The following is a 24,237-nucleotide window of genomic DNA, read 5'->3' as shown; positions in this document are numbered from 1 at the left end:
GGTGCCTGACCCCGGTCGATGGCAGATAAGGAAAACCTCAACCACAAGGGGGTTTTCCAGTGCCATTGCTCCCTGAAACCTCTCTGAAGGGGCGAGGTTCTGGCGCTGGTCCGTGATAGGTCTGAACTCCTTAGCTAATGTCCAAATCTAATATAACGTACATTAGCCCGATAAGTTCCAGGGAGCCTTTGGGGCTCACCCAGAAAATGGCGTTTCATTACATTCAACGCTGGTTTTTTATTTATTTATTTGCGAGTAACATAAACGTTCAAATATCTCTTTCATTTTTTATTCAATTTACATGAAACTTAAACCTTATATGTAAAGTTTATGTCTCTAAACTCTTAAGGAAGCATTTTTTCCTGAGTTCATTTATTGATTTTTTAAACAGCAATAAACATGATATATTTGCATAGTTTTTTGGGAACTTTGACTATTTGTTTTAGGAAAACTAAAGACGTTTTGGAAAATCCCCTCCTATAGATCCTTTATTATATGCTAATGTGTCAGAAAAGTGTCATTGAATGATTATATCTGAAAGGTGTGGTTGTAAATTTACACCTGAAAATGTATAAAATTTGTTGAAAAAATAACAAAAATTAAAAATCTCCCTTACTATTTAGGCTACAGTATTGAAACTTAGAACATTTGCAGCCCTTTTAATCAATCTGTCCTTTTAAAAAGAACGTCGCTTTTGGCCGTTTGCCCGTATGGCCAAATTTGGACGTAATTTGAAAATGAAAAAAAAATGAAAATGAATTTGGGATTTTTTTTTCAACAACAGTAAGTTAAGGGTCCTCTGATAGGTTAGGTGGGCAGAAAATTCTCATAAAGTTTCAAAACGGTATGAAAAACGTTAATTTAAAGTGTCCTCTTAACCTCTGCGCATACGCCAGACGACTCAAATAGAAAATGGAACAGAACGTCACTTTCGTGAGTCGATTTCATTTCAAATTATGTCCAAATTTGGCCATAGTGCGCATACGAGCGAAAAGTGACGTTATTTTTAAGAGGACGGGTTGTTTTAATATACAACTAGTCAAAAAATAATGGTTGACATTGAACAACTTTATGTGTCCATAAGTAATGCTCCTTAAACACAAGACAAAGTTAGAGAAGATTCAGCGGTATGCCACCAGGCTTGTCCCGGAACTGAGTGGTATGAGCTACGAGGAAAGGCTAAAGGAGCTGAACCTCACGTCCCTGGAAAACAGAAGAGTAAGGGAAGCCATGATAACCACCTACAAAATTCTCCTTGGAATTGATCTCCTCTTTCGGCAGATCGGGCCAGTACATCACATGGCTGGTTCGATCTTCTCGTAGAGTCTTCGCGTATGGTTTTTTTGACTCGAGTCTATCATCATTTCTATGGTGATCAGGTGGCCTCCTTGTTGGTGTCCCACCTACAGGCTTCTTCTCGGCGGCAGTATGAAGTTTCCTGGCGGTCCTTCTGTTTGTTTTTGGGTCTTCGTCATTTTAGTTCGCTGTCAGTTAGGGTGGTCTTGTCCTTTCTCTCTTGGTTGTTTCAGAACTGTCATCTTATGGCAAACACTGTCGCCTTGTATCGAGCAGCGCTGGCGGAGCTGCTTCAGCTTGTCTTTGGTATCGATGTTACGTGTGCACCGTTTCGCAAGTTGTCTCGTGCTTTGTTTCACCTTTGGCCTGCTCATGCGCTGCCTGACCTGTCCTGGTCTTTGGACAGAGTGCTCGCTTACCTTTCATCTCCTTGTTTTGTCGTGTCCCCTTCAGTCCAGGATTGTTTTTCCAAGGCTCTTTTCTTGTTGGCATTAGACTCTGGCGGGGGTCGGGTCGGGGAGCTTCATGCTCTCCTCCGGCGCAGGGGTTTCTACTCTTTCGGTCGTGGCGATTGTTCTATTCGCCTGCAGCTGTCTCCCTCTTTTCTGGCGAAGAATGAGACTGCTGCGTTCCGGAGGGGTCCGTGGGTGGTTGATGCTTGGTTGGTCAGGCCGGGGGTGCATCATGCTTTGTGTCCGGTTGCGGCACTTCGTCATTATTTGCGCGCCACGGCTTCTGTGTCCGGGGACGCACTTTGGGTTGATCCGGTTTCCCTTCTTCCCTGTTCGTATGTTCGGGTCTCCCAGGTCGTCTGCAGGGCTATCAAATCTAGCCAGCCTGCGGTCTATCCCCGTGCCCATGATGTCCGTAAGTTCGCGGCTCCTGCTGCCAGCTTTGGGAACATGTCTTGGTCTGATATTCGGGCGTGAGGTTTTTGGCGATCGAACAGGGGTCCTGGCTGCTTGTTACCTCGTAAATGTCCCTGGGCCCCGTTGGGCCTGTGTTGTTTTTGGTCGGCGGTTGCAGCTGGTTGTCTCGACTTTGAGTTGAGGAGTGAGCGACGACCGCCTCTAGGGTAAGTCCCTCTTTTTCCATCTGTGGGTAGTTAGCTCAGGGGAGCCGACGGGGCTCCCTCTAGAAAACCATCGTTGAATATAATGAAACGCCATTTTCTGGGTGAGTCCTGGAGGCTCCCCGGCATCCCTCCCTCCCTCTGGTTTGCAGTTTTTCGCGTTTTTGACATCCAGCCTCAGAACTGAGGTGTGAGTAGCCGGCGTGAAGGGTCTGGGGCTCTCCCTTCCCCCTTCTGGGGAGGGGGGGAGCTGCACAGACAGTGGCGTGGCAACGCGTGACGTCATACTAGTTTGCGTGTTTTCTGTTGGGGAAGTTCTATCCACTAGTTCGGCTTTTGTTAGCAATTTTAACTGGAATAGGGGTTTGTTTTGGGACGCTTACCTTTCTAGGTGCCTGATCCGGTCGATGGCAGACATAGCATGCATAGTGTTTCGGGCAAGTTCTTAATTGTAATATTCCCCGGAATACGAGCCGCCAAGTCGTTTAACAACGTTTTACGAGTCATTTAACTATGACTTCTAATGTTTTGTATTGATGCTATATGCTTCATATATTATATACCAGTTATATGGCCTCTCCAGATTAAAAAATAAGTACCTGTATTGTTAGTGTTAAGATGTTATTAGTTAAATTAAAGTTTATCCTTAGGTTTTATAAATTAATTATGCAATTTATTTCAGTGCATGATGCAGATACTGACATTTATTATTTGTTAACAGATGCCCCAAGGGTCTGAGTGTGATCCTGCTCATGCCTGGTGGCAAGGCTCAGTCATGTATGAAATTTATGTTCCAAGTTTTCAAGACTCCAATGCAGATGGAGTTGGAGATTTACCTGGCCTTATATCGAAACTTGAGTACATCCAGGTATATACCAGTATACTTTTTATGTATCCCAAGAATTTGCAATAAGAATAGTTTTTTTAACAAATTTGTATTTAACCCCTTGGGCTGCTCTTGCAATTACTGTATAGCCTGCAACATGCCCAGGCACAAGAAATAGAAAAAATAAAATAAAATATTTTTCTTATAAAAGTGTTCATTTGTGTTCCCTGGTCATGGGAAAGATAATAAAAAAATTGTAGGTGACATATTTTGGCCACAGTAGGGCAAGGAAGTCTGTCCAAAAAACCAGCGTTGAATGTAATGAAACGCCATTTTCTGGGTGAGCCCCTACGGCTCCCTGGAGCTTATCGGGCTAATGTATGTTATGTTAGACCGGGACATTAGCTATGGAGTTCAGACCTACCAGGGACCAGCACCAGATCCTGGCCCCTTCAGAGAGGTTTCAGGGAGCATTGGCCCTGGAAAACCCCATATGGTTGGGGGTTTTCCTTATCTGCCATCGACCGGGGTTAGGCACCCAGAAAGGTAGGCGTAACAAAACAAACCCCACATGGTAAGAAACTACAACAAAAACCGAACAGAGAGGTAGAAAAATCCCTACAATCCCAAGGAAAACAATCAAACAATCAATTTACTGCTGCGCCGGTCATCCGCGCAGCCCTCCCCTCCCCGGGAGGGGGAGGGGGGGCCCCCGGACCTCACCACGCTGGCTGCTGTCAGTTCGGAAACTAGGCTTCAACCAACGCGAAAAATCCCGCCGACCGGATGGGAGGGAGGGTATCCAGGGAGCCTCTGGGGCTCACCCAGAAAATGGCGTTTCATTACATTCAACGCTGGTTTTCTGTGGGGAGCCCCTATGGCTCCCTGGAGCTACATACCCAAAGAGAAGGAAAAAAGGGGACTTACCCGGGAGGCGGCGGCCACAAACTCCTCAACACGAAGTCAAGACAACTGGCTGCAACCTGCGACCCAAAGCAACACAAGAACGACGAGGAGCAGGGACGTTCACCAAATAACGGGCGGCCAGGACCCTGTTCGACTTCCAAAATCCACGCGCCCGAATATGTGCCCAAGACATATTACCAAACACGGCAGCCAAAGCCGCAAACTTCTAACGTCATGGGCGCGAGGATAGACCGCAGGCTGGCTAGACTTAAAAACCCTGCGGACAACCTGGGAGACCCGAGCCCTGGAACAGGGAACGAGGGAAACCGGATCAACCCAAAGCGCATCCCCAGCCACCCCGGCTGAAGCGCACAGGTAACGGCGAAGTGCAGCAACCAGACACAACACATGATGCACCCCCGGCCGAACCAACCAAGCATCAATGACCCACGGACCCCTCTGGAAAGCAGCCGTCTCGTTCTTCGCCAGAAAGGATGGAGAAGGCTGCAAACGGACAAACCTACCCCTAGGACCAAAAGAGCAGAAACCCCTGCGCCAGAGGAGAGCATGAAGCTCCCCTACCCGGCCCCCAGAGGCCAATGCCAACAAAAACAAAGCCTTGGAAAAACAATCAGGAACCGAAGGGGCCACCACAAACCGAGGAGAGGAAAGATAGGAGAGCACCCTGTCCAAGGACCAGGACGGCTCAGGAGGCGCATGAGCAGGCCGGAGGTGAAACATAGCACGGAAAAGCTTACAAAACGGGTCGGATGTGATGTCCACCCCGAAAGCTAGCTTGAGCGGCTCCGCCAGCGCCGCACGATACGAGGCGACAGTATTAGGCATCAAATGACGGTCCTGAAAAAGCCAAGTAAGAAAGGACAAAATAACCCGATCCGAAAGAAAAGACAACCTACGAAGAGCCAGAAAATGGCGAAAAGAACGCCAGGAAACTTCATACTGTCGCCTAGACGAAGCTCTCAGGTGGGACACCATCAAAGAAGCCACCTGATCACCATAGAAATGGTGATACACCCGCGTCAAAAAGACTAGACGCGAAGAGCAGAGGAGAAGGTCGAACCAGCCCCATACCGGATCGGGCCGGCCTGCTGAAGGAGGCAGAGCCGCGGGAAACGTCCCGGGTTCGGGCACTGAGCCAAAAGCACCGGAAACCAAGGCTGGGCCGGCCACCAAGGGGCCACGAGGACTACTCTCCCCGGGAATGTCTCTAACCGAACCAGAACCCGAAGCAACAGCTGGACCGGAGGAAAGAGGTACAGGTAACCCCACCTCGACCAGTCCTGCCGAAAGGCATCCACCGCGAACGGCTCGCAGTCGGGGAAGGGCGTCACATATATAGGGATACACCGGGACCATGCCGACACGAAGAGGTCCAGCCAAACCTCGAGAATCTAGCAGACGAGCCACTCGAAGGGACCAACCCCAAAGAGCCAAGGACCGAAGAGAACCCCCGCGGTTCAGGCAATGAACCACTGGAGAACAGTCCGAATGGAGGCGAATGGTCGATACCCGAGCGACCCGAATCCTCCGAAGCGCGAACCAGACAGCCGCGAACTCCCGAACCGTGCTGTGAGCCCGATGGAAGGACGGACCCCACCGTCCCTGGCCTGCCTGGTGAGCACTGGTCACAAATCCCCAGCCGAGAGATGACGCGTCCGTGAACACATCAAGCGAGGGCTCGGGAAGGCGCCAAGGCACCGAACCCCGAAAAGCCCGAAGAGGAAGTCGGTGACGCAGCAACCGACATAAGACCCCCGGAGGGCGAACCCAACGATCACAAGAGAGGCGGAAAGGACGTCCCCGAAGGAACCAAAACAGACGCCGAATTCAAACCTGACCCGGCGGGTAGATTAGCACAGAGAAGTTCAGACTCCCGCACAACCGCTCGAGCAACCGCCGAGTGACCCGGGACCCCCTCAGAAACAGCAAACGGCAGTCCCGCAGCCGCCACAACGCCGCCGAAGGGAGAGACAAGGAAGCGGTCCGAGAATCCCAAACAAGACCCAGCCAGGTCCGAATCTGGGATGGAACCAGATGGGACTTCCTCCAGTTCACCAGGAACCCGAACCTGGCGAGCTGGGAAAGAACCATATCCCTGGCGAGCAGACAAGCTGACCGACTGGGAGCCCACACCAGCCAGTCGTCGAGGTAGGCCAAAACCCGAATCCCTAGAAGACGCAGATGGGTCACCAAAACCCGGGTCAGACGCGTGAAAACGCGAGGTGCCAGATTCAAGCCAAAAGGTAGGCATCGAAAACGGTAAGCGTGACGCCCCACCACGAAACCTAACCAGTCCCTGAACCCCGGATGAATAGGAAATGCCAATACGCGTCCTTGAGGTCCAGGGACACCATCCAGGCACCCGGCTCCAACAGAAGCCGGACCTGAGACAGAGTAGTCATCCGAAAGGAGCGGCAAGGAATCCAGGGGTTCAGACGGGACAAGTCCAGAATGAACCTCAGATCCGCACAGTCCCGTTTCGGCACTGGAAACAGGCGGGAAACCCACCTGAGGGACGTAGTCGTTTCGACCATGCCCAAGCGCACCCACTCCAAGATGACTTGACGAAGCGCAGGAGAAGAGACCTGCCCTGTTAGCCCCCGAACCCCCAAAGGAGGACGAGTCGCCCAACGCCACCGCAGGCCGGATGACACGACCGAAAAGGCCCACAAATCGTGGGACCAAGCGTGGGCAAACAAAGCGAGCCTCACCCCCATCACCCCGTCAACGGGGCAAACCGCGAAAGGGCCGACGCCCCTTACGAGAACCCAACCGTCGAATTGGGCGATCACTGCGCTGACCAGACGACTCTGGCCCCGAAGGGAACAACGGCTCAGAAACTGGCACCAATGGCCCACCTCGACCAGCGGAACCCGAAACCCTGGCACGACCCCTCCGAAACTGCCGAGAACGACCGCTCCGGAGAATCAACAAGTCCGCCATAGGACGACAACTAGACGAAGCCGCATGCAGAAACTGGGACACTGCAGACTCTGCAAACAGCAACGGACAAAAAGGAGACGAAAACCTAAGAGCCAGGGCCCAAGCGGATTCCAAAATGAGGGCGAGCACAGCCTGACGGCACGCGAGGCGAGAAGCAAAAAACAGAGACACCGCTTCCTTCAGGATGGGCGCAAAGAGCTTCAACAGTGCAGCCGACGCCCTAGCTGCCGAAGACAGCGCCCCGGACGAAGGCCCTTCACTCAACGTTCCCACATCCTCTTCAAGCCAAGCAGAAGAGAGCTCGAGAAGGGAAAAGAAACGCAAGACCGAAGCCAAATGCCCACGGGAGCGCAACTCCTCCGCAACCAAGGAAGCCGAAAGCTGAGGAACCTGCACGTGAAGCTGGAAAAGGCCAACATCCTTAGAAAGCACATGAGCGAATAAGCATGCATTAAGGTGCTCAAACTCGCCCCCCAGGTAAACCTGCATAAAAGTAGCAGTCTCCCGCCAATCAAGCGTGCGGGTCCGACAGAACCCATGCCACGCCCCCAACGAAAAGAAAAGGCAGTCTGTTAGCCAGGAAGACCCCGGAACCTCCAAACGCACCCAAAAACGGGAAGAAGAACCGAACTCAAACGAGGACGGATCCATTGGGGAGGTATAACCCGGTTCTCGCAAGAGGTATGCAGCAAGAGCTTCCCGTGCCACATTTGCGGAGAGACGGGAAGTAGCAAACCCCTGGAAAGACGGAGCCGAGGTACCCAAAGGCGCCCGGAACCGAACCCGGGGAGGAGCCGAACCCAAATCATACTCATACAGGGAGGGAGGGTAAGAAAACCCCTCCCCCTGCAACAATAAACCCCGTGGGGAAGGCAAAAGCACCCAAGCGGGGTCACAGGGGGCCCAAGGCCCCCTGTAATCTAAGTGTAATTACACTTAGGTAATTACAGGGGGCCCAAGGCCCCCAGGCCGACTCCTCCCCAGCCCCAGGATCCCCTACGTCGGGACCCGGGGCAGGGCCGTCCTCCAAACCCTCTTCCCCTGAAGAAAAGGTAAGAGTCCAAGGGAAAGGCAGACAAGGGGGCCTGCTGGTGGGACCCAGAAGCCTCGGCAGGAGGAACCAGCTCAAATGCCTCCGTCCCCGACCCGGATGGGGCAGCCCCCGAAGCAGCCCGAGTCTCTCCATCAACTAAATCCTGTGCCAAGGCCGAAAACCGCATATGTTTCGGAGCCGGACACAGAGGGGGAGGTGCAGGAAGAACCACAGGGGAAGGACCAGAGGGTGCGGCAGGAGCCAAAGCCATAGCAACCAACGCCGCCAGGTCAGGGTCCCTAAAGCCAAAACAGGGCAGCCTCGGGGCATCCAGGCGGGAAACCGACCTAGCGCGTTGCAATAACCTAAATCTAACATGCAACGCTGATGCTGCCTGTACTCTAATAGGAACATCCTCAGAGTAAAATTGGAGCACAAGCAGAGAATAGGACTCGCAAGACTCCGGGTCAAAGGTGTCATTGACCCAACAGGCAGCATGACGGAGGCAAAACAGGTGACTGTCACCCTGAGACAAGGGCACACTGCAACCTTCAAACCCGCACAAGGCAGGCTGGAACTCGGGAGACGCATCCATAGGTCCCCGAGCCCTGACAGGGGTTTCCAGGGCCCATAGGGTAGCAACTACGGGAAGCCCGGGCAAGGTGTTGCTAACCGGTTAAGAAACCCAAACAAAACAAGGGTAAATGATAATACTGAAAAACCCTGGGACGTGTACAAGCACGGGGGCCTAGCAGAGGGCCACCAAAACAATACCAGGGGAACTATGGGCCCACGAGGCAGAACCTCCACCAGGTAAACAAAAACAAAACAAAAGAAAAACCCCGCAAAAGTACACCGTCCCCAGAGCAACAGGAACCGGTCGCCGCTTAGGTGGCAGGCCGCGCAATACCTTGACTCCCTAACCAGCACAAAACCACTCCCTACCCAAGGCCCCAAGCCCCAGCTGGCCCCAAGGGCGAGGCAAATGCCGAGCAGTAAAAACCTCTACGGGAGCGGTTCCCGAACGCCCCAGAGAAGATAACCCTGACACGCAGGGGCAGTACTCACAGGGCGCCTAGGGAAGGAAGCCCTAGGCGCATGTAGCCCTGGCACTGATGAAGTTCTCCTGGCCACCGCACACCACAACAACAGCAGAGAACGCCACACGAGGCAAACACCGCCAAGGAATTTGAGGCCAGAGAAGCGTCTATCCCGGTTGACACTAGCTTGCGAACTGACGGCAGCCGGCGTGGTGAGGTCCGGGTTCCCCCCCCCCTCCTCCTCCCGGGGAGGGGAGGGCTGCGCGGACGACCGGCGCGTCAGTAAATTGATTGTTTGATTGTTTTCCTTGGGATTGTAGGGAGTTTTCTACCTCTCTGTTTGGTTTTTGTTGTAGTTTCTTACCATGTGGGGTATGTTTTGTTACGCCTACCTTTCTGGGTGCCTAACCCCGGTCGATGGCAGATAAGGAAAACCCCAAACCATATGGGGTTTTCCAGGGCCATTGCTCCCTGAAACCTCTCTGAAGGGGCCAGGTTCTGGCGCTGGTCCCTGGTAGATATGAACTCCATAGCTAATGTCCCGGTCTAACATAACATACATTAGCCCGATAAGCTCCAGGGAGTCGTAGGGGCTCCCCACAGAATAGAGACGTTGACAGAGCAAGCGTCGGAGAGGGGTCTGCTTTCCCCTGAGCTGTCAGGCGGGAGTTGCCACAACGATATTATTACCTAATTATTTCAGTGTCTCTGATTGATTTTTCCTTAGTTTTTTGCAGTAATATTATTCAATAGTGTGTAGTGTGACATTTAGTAAAATGACAATATTGTGTAGTGTGATATATTTATATAAAAAATGGCTTATTTTGAGGAACCGAGGGCAGGTGGCCGAGGACTTGCGTACCCGGGGCCTCTTGGTTTCAGCTTTGCGCTTCTTTTCCCTCCTGGATCTGACATCGGACTGGCTTGGGGGAGGATGTGGGGGTGCTTGGGCCCGTTCCGCTGTCCAGTGCCTTGGAGTCGGTGGCGCGTGCGTCGTCTGCCTTGTTGAAGATGTTTGCACCGATCTTGCGGGATGCGGTTTCCGTGTTCTACACTTCCCGGCTTGCGTGTCGGCAGGCGATGCTTGTCTCCTTGGTATCGGCCTGGGCCCTGGCTCTTAGAATGTCTTCGCCTTTTTGTCCTTTGCTTTTTGCTGCTTCAGCCGTGGCGCAGTATATTCAGGCTACTTCAGCCAGTTGCCGTCCTATGGCTGACTTGTTGGTTCTCCGTGGGTCCATAGGAGGTCGTGCCAGGGCTCAGGGTTCCACTCGTCATGGTAGGCCACTGGTGCCAGTTTCGGGTTCGGCTCTGCCTTCGGACCTGCCTTTGTCTGGTCGGCGGGGTGCTCGCTTTGTGCGAGGTTCTGGGTCTCGTAAGCGCCACCAGGCCTTTCGTGGTTTACCCAGTTGACGGGGCAATGTAGGGGAGGCTTGTGCTGTTCGCTCACGCCTGGTCCCACGATTTGTGGGCATTTCGAGTTGTTTCCTTCGGCCTGCGGTGGCGTTGGGTGTCCCCTCCTTCTTCGGGGGGTTCGGGGCTGGCGGGGCAGGTCTCTTCTCCTCCGCTCCGTCGAGTTGTCTTGGAGCGGGTTTGCTTGGGCGTCGTCGAAATGCCATCATCCCTCAGATGGGTTTCCCGTCTGTTTCCAGTACCGAACCTCTGGGTCCATTGCCCCTCCTTTCGGGTGACGATGTTGTCTCTGGTTCGGTTCCTGTTGGAGCTGTGTTCTTGGATGGCGTCCCTGAACCTCTGGGACTCTTATTGGCACGTTCTGATTCATCCGGGGTTCAGGGACTGGCTCGGTTTTGTTGTGGGGCGTCAAGGTTACCGCTTTCATTGTCTCCTGTTCGGGTTGAATCTGGCACCTCGCATGTTCACATGCCTTACGGGGGTCGTCGTAGCCCGTCTGCATCTGTTAGGTGTTCGGGTGTTGGCCTACCTTGACGACTGGCTGGTTTGGGCTCCAAGCTGGTCCAGTTGTCTACTAGCCAGGGATTTGGTGCTTTCCCCGATTGCCGGGTTCGAGTTCTTGGTGAACTAGAGGAAGTCCCATCTGGTTCCCTCCCAGGTTCAGTCGTGGCTGGGTCTTGTAATTACCTAAGTGTAATTACCTAAGTGTAGTTACAGGATGAGAGCTATGCTTGTGGTGTCCCGTCTTCCCAGCACTCTTTGTCATATAACGCTTTGAAACTACTGACGGTCTTGGCCTCCACCACCTTCTCACCTAACTTGTTCCAACCGTCTACCACTCTGTTTGCGAAAGTGAATTTTCTTATATTTCTTTGGCATCTGTGTTTAGCTAGTTTAAATCTATGACCTCTTGTTCTTAACCCTTACACTGCTCAGGGGTCCTTGGGACATTTACACTCCTGTGGGCAAGAAAAAAAAAATTCAAAATTTTTTTTTCGTCTTCTAAACATGTTAAATTGTGTCCCCTGAGCACGGAAAAAAAAAAAAAAACTGTAGGTGCCATATTTTGGGCGCAATTGACCGAGGAAGTCTGGCAAAAAGTGGGCGTTGACAGAGCGGTCGTCAGACCCGGTCAGCGTCACCCGCGCTGACAGATGGGAGTTGCCACAAAGATATTATTACCTAATTGTTTCAATGTCTCCGATTGATTTTTTCTTAGTTTTTTTGCAGTAATATTATTCAATAGTGTGTATTGTAATATATTTATATAATAAAAGTGGTGAATAATCGCTATACTCAAAAGTATGATGTGCATATTAGTGATTCAATTATTATGTTTATAAAACTATAAACAAATAGTTTTGCTGCTATTACACTCTATACACAGGTTATATATAAGTATTGGCATGTTTTGGTCACCATAACGAACCACTAAGTTGGTATTGAGAGTCGAAAAGCAACGAAGAGTTACCGCCACACACCAGCCAGCCACTCGCTGCCACTCCCTCAACACACGCACCAAACTTTCTCCCCCAACAATACCATTTGTGGTGTTATTACACTATATACAGACGTTATATATAAGTATGTATATATTTTGTTCACCACAACTGTACAGCTAAGCTGATATAATTAGTTCAGGCACTAAGAGTCGTCGCTATACACAGATGGCGGCTGGCGGCTCCCTCACTCTTTCAAGGTCACACGCACTAAACTTTCTCCCCCAACAATACCTTTTGCAGTGTTATTACCCTATATACACATATTATATATAAATATCTACATGTTTTATGCACTGTAACTGTACACCTAAGCTTGTAGTGCACCCAAAGAGCATAGTGGCCACCCTCTAAACAGCTAGACAAATCGTGCAGACGACGTCACCTCCGTCACCCATATGGCTCCTCCCAGCATAATCCTTTTGCTGTTATTACACTAATACACACATTATATATAAGTATCTACATTTGTGTTCACCATAGAGAACCACTGACCTGGTATGGTGAATGCAAACAATAACAGCTAGCCACACAGTCAGTAAACGATGCTGTCTCCCTCCATCTCTCAGCATCACTCCTCCCACAGCACTAATTATTACAACAATCCTGCTATTATCACAACCCTGGTTATTTATATCACAGTCATTGGTCATCTGTAATATTGTCATCACTAAATAATAACAATTATATATTTATTTTGACATTTTTCGGCGATGCTGTGGTCACAAGCTGAACATCAATGCTGTTCGCTCATGCTGCGTGCGCCGGCCTTGGTTGCTCCAACAGTACTGTGCCTCTCACACTTGAGAATATTGCCCACGATTTTTTTTTAAAATGGCATCTGTTTACAAGAGCCCTGAGGAAGCTACTGTGAACCCCGTGTAGCCGCGGGCCATTTGAATCAGGCCTGGCACCCTATGGCGTATATATACGCCATGGGCACCATGGGACATGTTACTCAGGGCGTATATATACGCCATGCGCAGTTTAAGGGTTAAAGTTCCAGGTCTCAGGAAATCTTCCCTATCGATTTTATCAATTCCTGTTACTATTTTGTATGTAGTGATCATATCATCTCTTTTTCTTCTGTCTTCTAGTTTTGGCATATTTAATGCCTCTAACCTCTCCTCGTAGCTCTTGCCCTTCAGTTCTGGGAGCCACTTAGTAGCATGTCTTTGCACCTTTTCCAGTTTGTTGATGTGGGATTCTCGGACCGCTTCCTTGTTTCTTCCTCCGGAGTCTCTCCTCCGGCTGCGGTCCTGCTTATGCCTGTTTCTGGGGGGCTCCCGGGTCACTCGGCAGCTGCTGGAGGGTTTGTGCGGGAACCTAAACTTCTAAATGATGGTCTACCCGCAGGGTTGGGTTTAGCTTCGTCGGCTGTTCTGGTTCCTTCGGGGCATCCCTTCCGCCTTTCTCGAGATCGCAGGGTTCGACCTCCGGAAACCTTGCGTCGGCTGCTGCGTCACCAGCTTCCTCTTTGGGTTTTTCGGGGTTCAGTGCCTTGGTGCCTGCCCGAGCACTCACTCGATTTGTTCACAAATGCTTTGTCTCTCCGCTAGCCGAGAGTGCTCACCAGGCCGGCCAGGGGCAGTGGGGTCCGTTCTTCCGTCGAGTTCACAGCATGATGCGAGAGTTCACGACGGTGTGGTTTGCACCTTGGAGGGTTCTGGTCGCCCGCGGATCGACGATCCGGCTCCATTCGGACTGCTCCCTGGTGGTTCATTGCTTGAACCGCGGGGGTTCGATGTGGTCCTTGGCTCTTTGGCGTTGGGTGCTTCTGGTGACTTGTCTGCTGAGTTCTCGGTGTTTGACTCTCCTGGCTGTTCATGTGCGGGGAGTGTCCATTGTCATCGCTGACGGCCTGTCTCGTTTCGTTCTCCTCTCCGCGGAATAGACGGTCAATGCCGACTCCTTCCGTTGGTTCTGCCAGACGTTCGGGCGCCCCGAGGTGGACCTCTTTGCGTCATCGTGGTCGCAGAGCCTCCCCCAGTATATGGCGCCCATCCCCGATTGCGAGGCCGTCGGGGTCGATGCCTTTAATGCAAGACTGGCCGAGGTGGGGGTTCCTGTACCTCTTTTCTCCGGTTCAGCTGTAGCTCCAGGTCCTGACTTGCTTGGAGACACACCAAGGAAGAGTAGTCGTCTTGGCCCCGTGGTGACTGGCCCAGCCGTGGTTTCAGGCTCTGCTTGCCCGGTGTCCGAACCCAGAGGTTTTCCCGCAGCTCCGCCTTTTCCAACAGATCGGCTCGGTGCGTCACGTGGCTGGTTCGATCTTCTCCTCGAGTCTTCGCATATGGTCTTTTTGACTCGGTTTTATCATCATCTCTCTAGTGATCAGGTGGCTTCTTTGTTGATGTCCCACCTGCGGGCTTCGTCTCGGTGGCAGTACGAGGTCTCCTGGCGGTCATTCCAGTTCTTTTCACGTCTTCGTCATTGTGCTTCGCTTTCTGTTTTGGTGGTGTTGTCCTTTCTCTCTTGGTTGTTCCAGGACCGTCACCTTCTTCTTGAGGTTATCTTGAGATGATTTCGGGGCTTTTAGTGTCCCCGCGGCCCGGTCCTCGACCAGGCCTCCACCCCCAGGAAGCAGCCCGTGATAGCTGACTAACACCCAGGCACCTGTTTTACTGCTAGGTAACAGGGGCATAGGGTGAAAGAAACTCTGCCCATTGTTTCTCGCCGGCGCCTGGGATTGAACCCAGGACCACAGGATCACAAGTCCAGCGTGCTGTCCGCTCGGCCGACCGGCTCCCTTATGCCTAACAATGACGCCTCGTATTGTGTGGTGCAGGCGGAGCTGCTTCAGCTTGCTTTCGGTATTGATGTTACTTCTGTGCCATTTCGCAAGTTGTCTCGTGCGTTGTTTCACCTCCGGCCTGCTCATGTGCCTCCTGAGCCGTCCTGGTCTTTGAACAGTGCTTTCTTTTCTTTCTTCTCCTCGGTTTGTTGTGGCCCCTTCGGTTCAGGATTGTTTCTCCAAGGCTCTCCAAGGCATAAGTATGTCCCTATGTTTTCCTCTGTGGGTAGTTAGCTCCGGGGGAGTCGAAGGGGCTTCCCCAGAAAACCAGTATTGAATGTAATGAAACGCCATTTTCTGGGTGAGACCCGGGGACTCCCCTGCATCCCCCCCCCTCCCTCTGGTCGGCGTTTTTTCGCATTTTTGACATCCAGCCTCAGAACTGAAGGGTGGATAGCTGGCGCGAGGGGTCTGGGGCTCCCCCTTTCCCCTCCCAAGGAGGGGGGGAGCTGCGCAGACAGTGGCGCGGCGGCGTGTGACGTCATTCTCGTTCGCTTGTTTATTTTAGGGGAGTTCTATCCAGTTGTTCGGCTTTTGGTAGCAATATTTTCACCAGAATAAGGGTTTGTTTTGGGATGCTTACCTTTCTGGGTGCCTGACCCGGTCAATGGCAGACATAGAATGCTTCCAACTACACGGGGGTTTCTATTGGCCATTGCTCCCCATGCCTCTCTGAGGGGGGCCAGGTTATGGCTCGTGGTCCCCGGTAGGCCCGCAGAACTCCATACACATAACTGATGTAAAAGTCTGACATTAGTATATTAGCCTAGTAATCTCTGGGGAGCCTCCGGGTCTCACCCAAAAAATGGCATTTCATTACAGTCAACGCTGGTTTATTGTTTCCTGGCCCCTTAAGCTTAGCAGTTTAAGAGTTAAAGCCTGAGAAGCCAGAAGCGAGGCCATCCTTAGAGTCCATCCGAAAGTGAAAGAATGGGTGGAAGGAACAATCCTAGATCAGGTAATGAACCTTAAATATGCAGTCCAATTGAAGCCAGAGAGTCATGCCCAGTGATAGATAGAGATAATGCATAGCCAATCAATCTGCAGCAAACATACAGACAAATGAGAATGAGCTGCTGGTGAAGAGACCATATTCCTGACCGGTTTGGTGTGTGTGCAGTATATGGCGTCTCATCTGAGGTTTGAACTAACTGTATATTACTTGAGCAATGGAGGGAAAGATTGCCACAGAACTGAACCCCAAAACATCATTGATGAAAGTAGCAACATAGGATCCACTGTAGGTGCAGAGAAACTCACACAAGATGATTCTAGCATAAGTGAGTCCTGTAGTGCAGAAAGTGATACAAATTCTTGAGCTATACCCATCCCAGTAAGTAAACAACACAAGCAACAAGGTTAAGAAAGCCCAAGAGATGCTCAAGAGCCCATTCAACTACCATGTGCTGCTATCGACAAACACTTAGAGATGACGACAAAGTACCAGTGGATGTACTGTAATAAAAAAAATAATGTACGAGTCCAACAGGAGTTGAGAGCTATGCAGAATCAGATGACCAAATAGACACTAAGAATACAATTAAAGTAATAGTTATACTATGCATAGTAACTAGATTGCCTAGTAAGTAATGCCCTGTTATATAATTCTACAGTAGTTAACACTTTCATACATGGCTATCTTCTTATGTTAGCCCAAATTGTTTTCAATGTTTATATACAGAGCACCACTTGGTTTCCGAACTCCTTGGGGACGAGACCTGTCGGGTTTTCATGTAAGTTCGTAAACGAGAAATGGAGGGAAAGAATAAATTAGAAATGTAAAAAAAAATGGATAAAAAATATATGAAAAACTCTAGGGGAAAAATCGACAGGTTCAGAGCATAAATGCGACCGTATTTTGTTTGTACTCATCAGTAAGTGAAGTCCTGATCTGCTTATGTTGATGATCGATGTTGATGAAGCATAGTTATTTACATGGAAGAGGTGGTGGTGGATGTTAATGGTGTTGGGGTTGACTGAAGCTGTTGGCTTGACTGGGTCAACATGCGATGAGTCAGGTGCAGGTGATGCAATGCGAGCTTTCTTGGAAGCCATTGCAAAAGACTCTTTAATTGACATATGTTTCATTCCCTTTGATCTTGTTTTTAAAAATTTCATATGCAAATTGTACTGACTCATCATATCCTGTTTCAAACTCGCTGTAACTCGTGTCCATAAATGCCAGAATGCCTTCAAAATATTGCTGAACTTTTTCCATATTACATTTTTCCTCTAACCTTTCTTTATCCTCTTCCTTGCCATCTTCTTCATTGCACTCTTCTGGCTTTTTTGCTGCACATACTAATTCTATAATTTCATCATTAGTTGTGTTTCGATTGTTTGAGGCTTTTTCATCAAAATCTTTCCACCTATCTATGTCATCTTCTATTGTTTCAGTCACCAGTTCTGCTCTCAGCTTAGGGGACTTAATCTCCTTGACATAGGCTAGGAGTTCCTCTCTTAATTTTTTCCTCTCGCTAACTTTCTTCGCCGCAAATCCTTCAAAATCTGCCTCGTCATCTTGCTCAAGAAACAGTTTTGACGTGGGCCAAAGTTCTTTCCAACCATTTCTTAGTGTTGCCTGCTGTACCTCATCCCATGCACTAGCAATAGACCAGATCGCTGACTTTATTGTGAAGACTTTATTAAAGTCCTTAATTGTTCCTAGCTGATTATTAAGACGTCTGGCAAACATCCTCTTATAGTGGTGTTTAAGGTTCTTAATTCTTCCTTGATCCATGGGTTGGATCACTGAAGTTGTATTGGGTGGCAAGAACGTTCCAATAATATTGCCATTTACTAGCTCATCACCTCGTGGAAGCATTGAACTATTATCTAGCAGCAGCACAACTTTGCTGTTTTGCGGGAGACCAACACTTTTCAGGTGCTCCTTCACCTCGGGTACAAAGTTCTTATTAAACCACTTGACAAATATTACTCGAGACATCCACGCACTTGGCTGGTCCCTATAAATCACAGGGAGGCACCTGGCTGACTTTAAAGCCCTGGAGTTTTTGCTAATTCCAATCACAAGTAATTTTAATTTGTGCATGCCAGCTGCATTTGCACAGCACAACAAAATAAATTCTCTGTTCTGTATATAACCACCTGAAGGATTGTCCTCACCACTATGAGCCATCGTGTCTGTGGGTAGCATATGCCAGTACAAACCTGTCTCATCAGTATTATAAATTTTCTCTGGAGATAAATTTTGTTCCTGTACTATCTCCACAAATTTACTTGCATACTCATCAGCACCAACAATATCAGCAGATTGTCTTTCACCATGCACCTTTAATGAACCTAATGCCATGACGGGTTTTAAAACTTCTGAGCCATCCATCACTGTATACACACTTTTGAGTAATTTTCATTGCTTGGTGAAATTCACATGCCTTTTCCACGAGCAGCCAGCCTGCTACTGGCTTCTTTGTCACCTCACACCTCTGTTTGTACCACTCCCACACTGCGTTATCAACACTCTCCACCTTTGCTTTACTTACTACCTTTCTATTTCGTATTGCCTTACAACTTTCACTTTTAGAGAAATAGTAAAAAATGATAGGTTTAGCCTTAAGATCAAAAACAGTACTTTTGCTAATGCCATATTCAGCGCACACGGCACTTCTTGGGACACCGCTCTCCACCTTCTTAATTATTTTAACTTTCTTCTCAAATGTCATCACTGACCTCTTTCTTTTATGTAACCCGCTTGATGATGCTTTCACTGACACAATGCTTGCATTTGGAGCCGACAGGTGTACAGATATTCCTTGATTGTGCTGATATGTAAAACAAAGTCACGGAATGAACACTCCAGTCTCGTGACAAATTTAAACAATGGGAACAATAGGCCATGAATCTGTGATGTCACAGGGTAGCAGGCACTAGTGTGGTGGCGCCCGACATGGTCAGTGGGCAAACTAAACCATCTCCCACCCACCCACCCACAACGGGCTGGAGCGATGCTTGGTTCTCACCCGAACTTGGTTTGTGTAGGGTAACCCCCAACCCCCAGTCCGCGTGAGGCTTGGCGGACTGCTTCCTACCCGAACTTAGTTCATGTAGCATGACTCTCCAAGCCCAATCGGGAAACTGGAAGTTTCGGATAACTAAAGTTCAGAAACCAAGTGATGCTCTGTAATTACCTAAGTGTAGTTACAGGATGAGAGCTACGCTCGTGGTGTCCCGTCTTCCGAGCACTCTTTGTCATATAACGCTTTGAAACTACTGACGGTCTTGGCCTCCACCACCTTCTCCCCCCAACTTGTTCCAACCGTCTACCACTCTGTTTGCGAAAGTGAATTTTCTTATATTTCTTCAGCATCTGTGTTTAGCTAGTTTATATCTATGACCTCTTGTTCTTAAAGTTCCAGGTCTCAGGACATCTTCCCTATCGATTTTATCAATTCCTGTTACTATTTTGTATGTAGTGATCATATCACCTCGTTTTCTTCTGTCTTCTAGTTTTGGCATATTTAATGCCTCTAACCTCTCCTCGTAGCTCTTGCTCTTCAGTTCTGGGAGCCACTTAGTAGCATGTCTTTGCACCTTTTCCAGTTTGTTGATGTGCTTCTTAACACTTTCACGCGCCCGGCGAAGGTAAAAAAAAAAGCGGTATGTGCGCGCGGCGTTTTTGTCGCGTAAGCATAAAAACAAAAATGTGTATACTCTTTTTACTCTCCTGACCTTAGTTCTCGAGCTACATGTTTCATTTTGGTACCAACGTGTTCGCAATAAAATTCTTTAGAAGAACATCAGTAAAAAAAAGTCATGAAAAGTATAAGGATACCAGCACGAAATAAATAACTACGAAGATGACTCGCCGTGAGCGCCCAACAGCAACAAAATATTTTTACTCTTGGGATTGTTATCACCTCCACACTTGTCCTACAGCGTTAATTTTGGTATCAATGGACTCGCAATGAAATTCCCAACACGGTGATATGAATATAAACGTAGAATAATGATCGCGGCCCACCCGCAAGAGTATTGGAAGTGGTGAAATTGTTATCCGGTATCGGTGACGGGACACACATGTGCGATACGGCGCTTTGAAAGTTTATACTTATTTCACTGTCCTGACATTATTATTCTATGTACGTCATTCATTTTTGTGTCAATGCATTCGCAATAGAATGTTCTATGAGCCCGTAGGTAAAAAAGATCAACAAAGCGTAATATAAAATAGCGCCAAATATAAAACAACGCTGGAACATATCAGTGAGCGTCAAACACACACGAAATGTTTTTACTTTTCTTATGTTTGTCAAGTTTATACTTGTTGCACACAGTTATTTTTGGTTGTACATTGATCGGAATAAAATTCCCTAAACAGACATATGCATATAATACATGATATGGGGGAAGCATTACCAGTATAAACGGCTAAAGTCACCCACCTGCAACCCGTTTGGGACACTCATGCAGACACACGCTACACCCAAAAAAAAATCTATAAAGGCTCGAGTCTACTTATGGCAGTTTATGTGATACAGTGTTCATTCTGGTATCAAAATACAAAATACATTACCAGTATAAACGGCTAAAGTCACCCATCTGCAACCCGTTTGGGACACTCATGCAGACACATGCTACACCCAAAAAAAATTCTATGAAGGTTCGAGTCTACTTATGGCAGTTTATGTGATACAGTGTTCATTCTGGTATCAAAATACTCGTTTCAGTTTGTAGTTCATGCGATTTTCAGAATCAACTGAATCGCTGGAGGTTCAACATTTGAGTCAGAGTCAGAGTCATCTGACAAAACCGTCTTGTCAAATGGCAGTGTGCCAGACATCTCGGGTTCTGATTCGGTTGCTGCTTCAGCTTGAGGTGTTGAAGTGAACAAGGGCCGCCTCACACCAGATGGTCCAGGAGTTTGCATGGCGTCAGCATAGGCAGGACCTGTGTCATCATATATGTCTGGAGCGTGCCGCAAGTGTTGAGATACTGTTGTTGTTTGAGGTCAATCTTCCGGGTCCCAGCACAATAGGGCCCAATTTGCCACCTCGTGGAACTGTATCAATGTTAGCTTTTTTTGATCAGTTGTGTTGTATTTGTACAAAACAAAGGCATTATGCAAAGCCATTTGCAGGAAATAAAACGTTATCTTTTAGGTCCACTTGTGAGTTTTCCTGGTAAAATGGTAATACCATTTGATCGAAGTGGTCCACACCTTTCATGAACTTATTGTACCATGCAGCCTGGTGGTGAGAAAGAGAGCCTCATGGCGCGCAGTTTGAAACAAACCCAAAGTAAATCGGATTAAAATTGAATTTTATACAAATATTTTTTTCAGGACATCATTTTATGTCCACATCGCGGAAGCGGGTAGGCGGATCAGGACTCCGGGCGAAGTCCTGATCCACACAAAGTGTTAAGATATGGGCACCACACAACCTCTGCATATTCTAGCTTTGGCCTAACAAAAGTTGTGAACAATTTCTTTAGTATATCGCCATCCATGTATTCAAAAGCAATTCTGAAGTTAGAAAGCGTGGCATAGGCTCCTCGCACAATATTCTTTATGTGGTCCTCAGGTGATAGTTTTCTATCTAGAACCACCCCTAGATCTCTTTCTTTATCAGAATTCTTTAAAGATTTCTCACATAATATATAGGTTGTGTGGGGTCTGTGTTCTCCTATTCCACATTCCATAACATGGCATTTATTAACATTAAATTCCATTTGCCAAGTGGTGCTCCATATACTTATTTTGTCCAGGTCATCTTGAAGGGCATGACAGTCATCCAAGTTTCTTATCCTTCCTATTATCTTAGCATCATCAGCAAACATGTTCATATAATTCTAATTCTATATACCAACTGGTAGATCTTAAATGTAGACAATAAACATCACTGGTGCAAGAACTGAACCCTGTGGTATTCCACTTGTGACATTTCTCCAGTCCGATACATTGCCTCTGATCACAGCCCTCATTTTTCTATCAGTCAGAAAATTTTTCATCCATGTTAGAAGCGTACCTGTCACTCCTACAATATTTTCCAGTTTCCAGAACAACCTCTTATGTGGAACTCTGTCGAAAGCCTTTTTTAGGTCCAGATAGATGCAGTCAACCCAACCATCTCTTTCCTGTAATATCTCTGTTGCTCGATCATAGAAACTGAGTAAATTCGATACACAGGATCTTCCAGATTGAAAACCATTACTGTCTGTCTGATATTATATCATTTCTCTCCAGGTGTTCTACCCATTTAGATTTAATTATTTTTTCCAATATTTTGACTATTACACTTGTCAATGATACCGGTCTATAATTAAGGGGGTCTTCCCTGCTTCCACTTTTGTAGATTGGAACTATATTAGCCTTTTTCCACACATCAGCTACAACTCCTGTATACAGGGATGCCTGAAAAATCAGTTGAAGAGGAATGCTGAGCTCAGGTGCACATTCTCTCAGAACCCATGGTGAAACTCCATCTGGACCAACTGCTTTGTTCTTATGTAGCTCCTTGAGCATTTTTTCCACTTCGTTTCTAGACACCTCTATGTGCTCTATGTTGTTCTCTGGAATTCTTATTGTGTCTGGTTCCCTGAAGATTTCATTTTGTACAAACACACTTTGGAACTTTTCATTTAGTGTGTCACACATTTCCTTTTCATTTTCCGTGAATCTATTTCCCATTTTCAACCTCTGAATATTATCCTTTACCTGCAATTTGTTGTTTATGAATTTATAGAATAGACCTGGTTCTGTTTTACATTTGTCTGCAATCCCTTTTTCAAAATTTCTTTCTGCCTCTCTCCTCACTGCCATGTACTGTAGTTGTTTCTCGCATCTTTGTATCGCTGGTACAGTATGTTTGGGGGTTTGGCCTCTTCCTGTATTGATTCCATTTTTGTGTCTTTTAGGTCTCTGGCCCTCTCGCACTTTCTGTTGAACCAATCCTGTTTCCTAGTTCTGCTTCTCTGTTTTGGTATAAATTTTTTTGTGCCTTTATCATATATTTCACAAAACTTGACATACATCTCATTCACTTCCTTGCCAACTCTGTACCAGCTTTGCAGTGCAAACAACTGGCTAATATAATGTTTCGCTAATGTGACAGAAAATTATTTAGTGAACATTTTGTATGCTGCCACATAGGTTGTTGAAATGCTTTTCTTAGATTCTATTTGAAGTATCAAAGGAAACAGGAAATCACAAGACATACATAGATCACATTATTCCTAAATGGTTGTCATCACACAAACATTCAGAAAATGATTAAACAAGTGTTAGCAATTTAGCTCATAATTCTTACTTGATTAAGGTAATTTAAAATGAACTTGTACCATGATTATATTCTAATAATGGCTAATAATTCAGCTATTAATCTTTTAAATCAGATAGCTGTGCTGACTGCCTTTTATCTGTATTTAAGTACAGTATGTACTCGATTTAACGGCTTATATTGGGCTACACCCTGGTTGTTATTTCTGGAGCTCCGGTATTTCCAAAGTGAAGTGTTGGTAATTTTTCAGGTAACATTCAGGTAAGATATATTTTCATACAGACAGCCACTTGGTCCACCACTGTAGTGCCTTCTACCCTGTGACGTCACAGATTCGCGGCACATTGTTTTGATTTGTCATGAGGCTGGAGTGTTCATTCCGTGACTTTGTTGGACATATCTGTGCAATCAAGGAACATCCGTGCATCCATGTTGGCTCCAAATGCACTCATTGTGTCAGTGATGGCTGACTGGTGAGTGGATGGGCAGGCAGGCAGGCAGTGAAGGACGAGGCTGAAATATAGGCAGGCAGGCAGGGAGAGCCTGGGAGGTAGGCAGGGAGGGAGGCAGGCAGTGAAGGAGAGGCTGAAATATAGACAGGCAGGCAGGGAGAGCCTGGGAGGTAGGCAGGGAGGGAGGCAGGCAGGCAGAGGCTGGGAGGTAGGCAGGGAGGGAGGCAGGCAGGCAGAGGCTGGGAGGTAGGCAGGGAGGGAGGCAGGCAGGCAGAGCCTGGGAGGTAGGCAGGGAGGGAGGCAGGCAGGCAGAGGCTGGGAGGTAGGCAGGGAGGGAGGCAGGCAGGCAAAGGCTGGGAGGTTGGCAGGGAGGGAGGCAGGCAGGCAGAGCCTGGGAGGTAGGCAGGGAGGGAGGCAGGCAGGCAGAGCCTGGGAGGTAGGCAGGGAGGGAGGCAGGCAGGCAGAGGCTGGGAGGTAGGCAGGGAGGGCGGCAGGCAGGCAGAGGCTGGGAGGTAGGCAGGGAGGGAGGCAGGCAGGCAGAGGCTGGGAGGTAGGCAGGGAGGTAGGCAGGGAGGGAGGCAGGCAGGCAGAGGCTGGGAGGTTGGCAGGGAGGGAGGCAGGGAAGGAGGCAGGCAGACAGAGGCTGGGAGGGAGGCTGGGAGGTAGGCAGGGAGGGAGGCAGGCAGGCAGAGGCTGGGAGGTAGGCAG

General features: G+C 48.4%; 1 protein-coding gene across 5 annotated transcripts in view; it reads left to right on the top strand.

Moving 5' to 3' along the window:
- The window catches only part of LOC123757626 (maltase A2), a 443,152-nt gene that overhangs the window by 157,574 nt on the left and 261,341 nt on the right, over positions 1–24,237 (top strand). For all 5 annotated transcript variants that reach the window (XM_069326926.1, XM_069326925.1, XM_045741456.2 and 2 more), the window contains one exon: positions 3,090–3,236. In XM_069326926.1, coding sequence (XP_069183027.1) covers positions 3,090–3,236 — 147 coding nt within the window. The remainder of the gene's footprint in view (positions 1–3,089; positions 3,237–24,237) is intronic.

Source organism: Procambarus clarkii, chromosome 19 (assembly GCF_040958095.1).
Source record: "Procambarus clarkii isolate CNS0578487 chromosome 19, FALCON_Pclarkii_2.0, whole genome shotgun sequence".
Taxonomy (NCBI): domain Eukaryota; kingdom Metazoa; phylum Arthropoda; class Malacostraca; order Decapoda; family Cambaridae; genus Procambarus; species Procambarus clarkii.
This window is presented reverse-complemented; position numbering and strand designations above follow the sequence as displayed.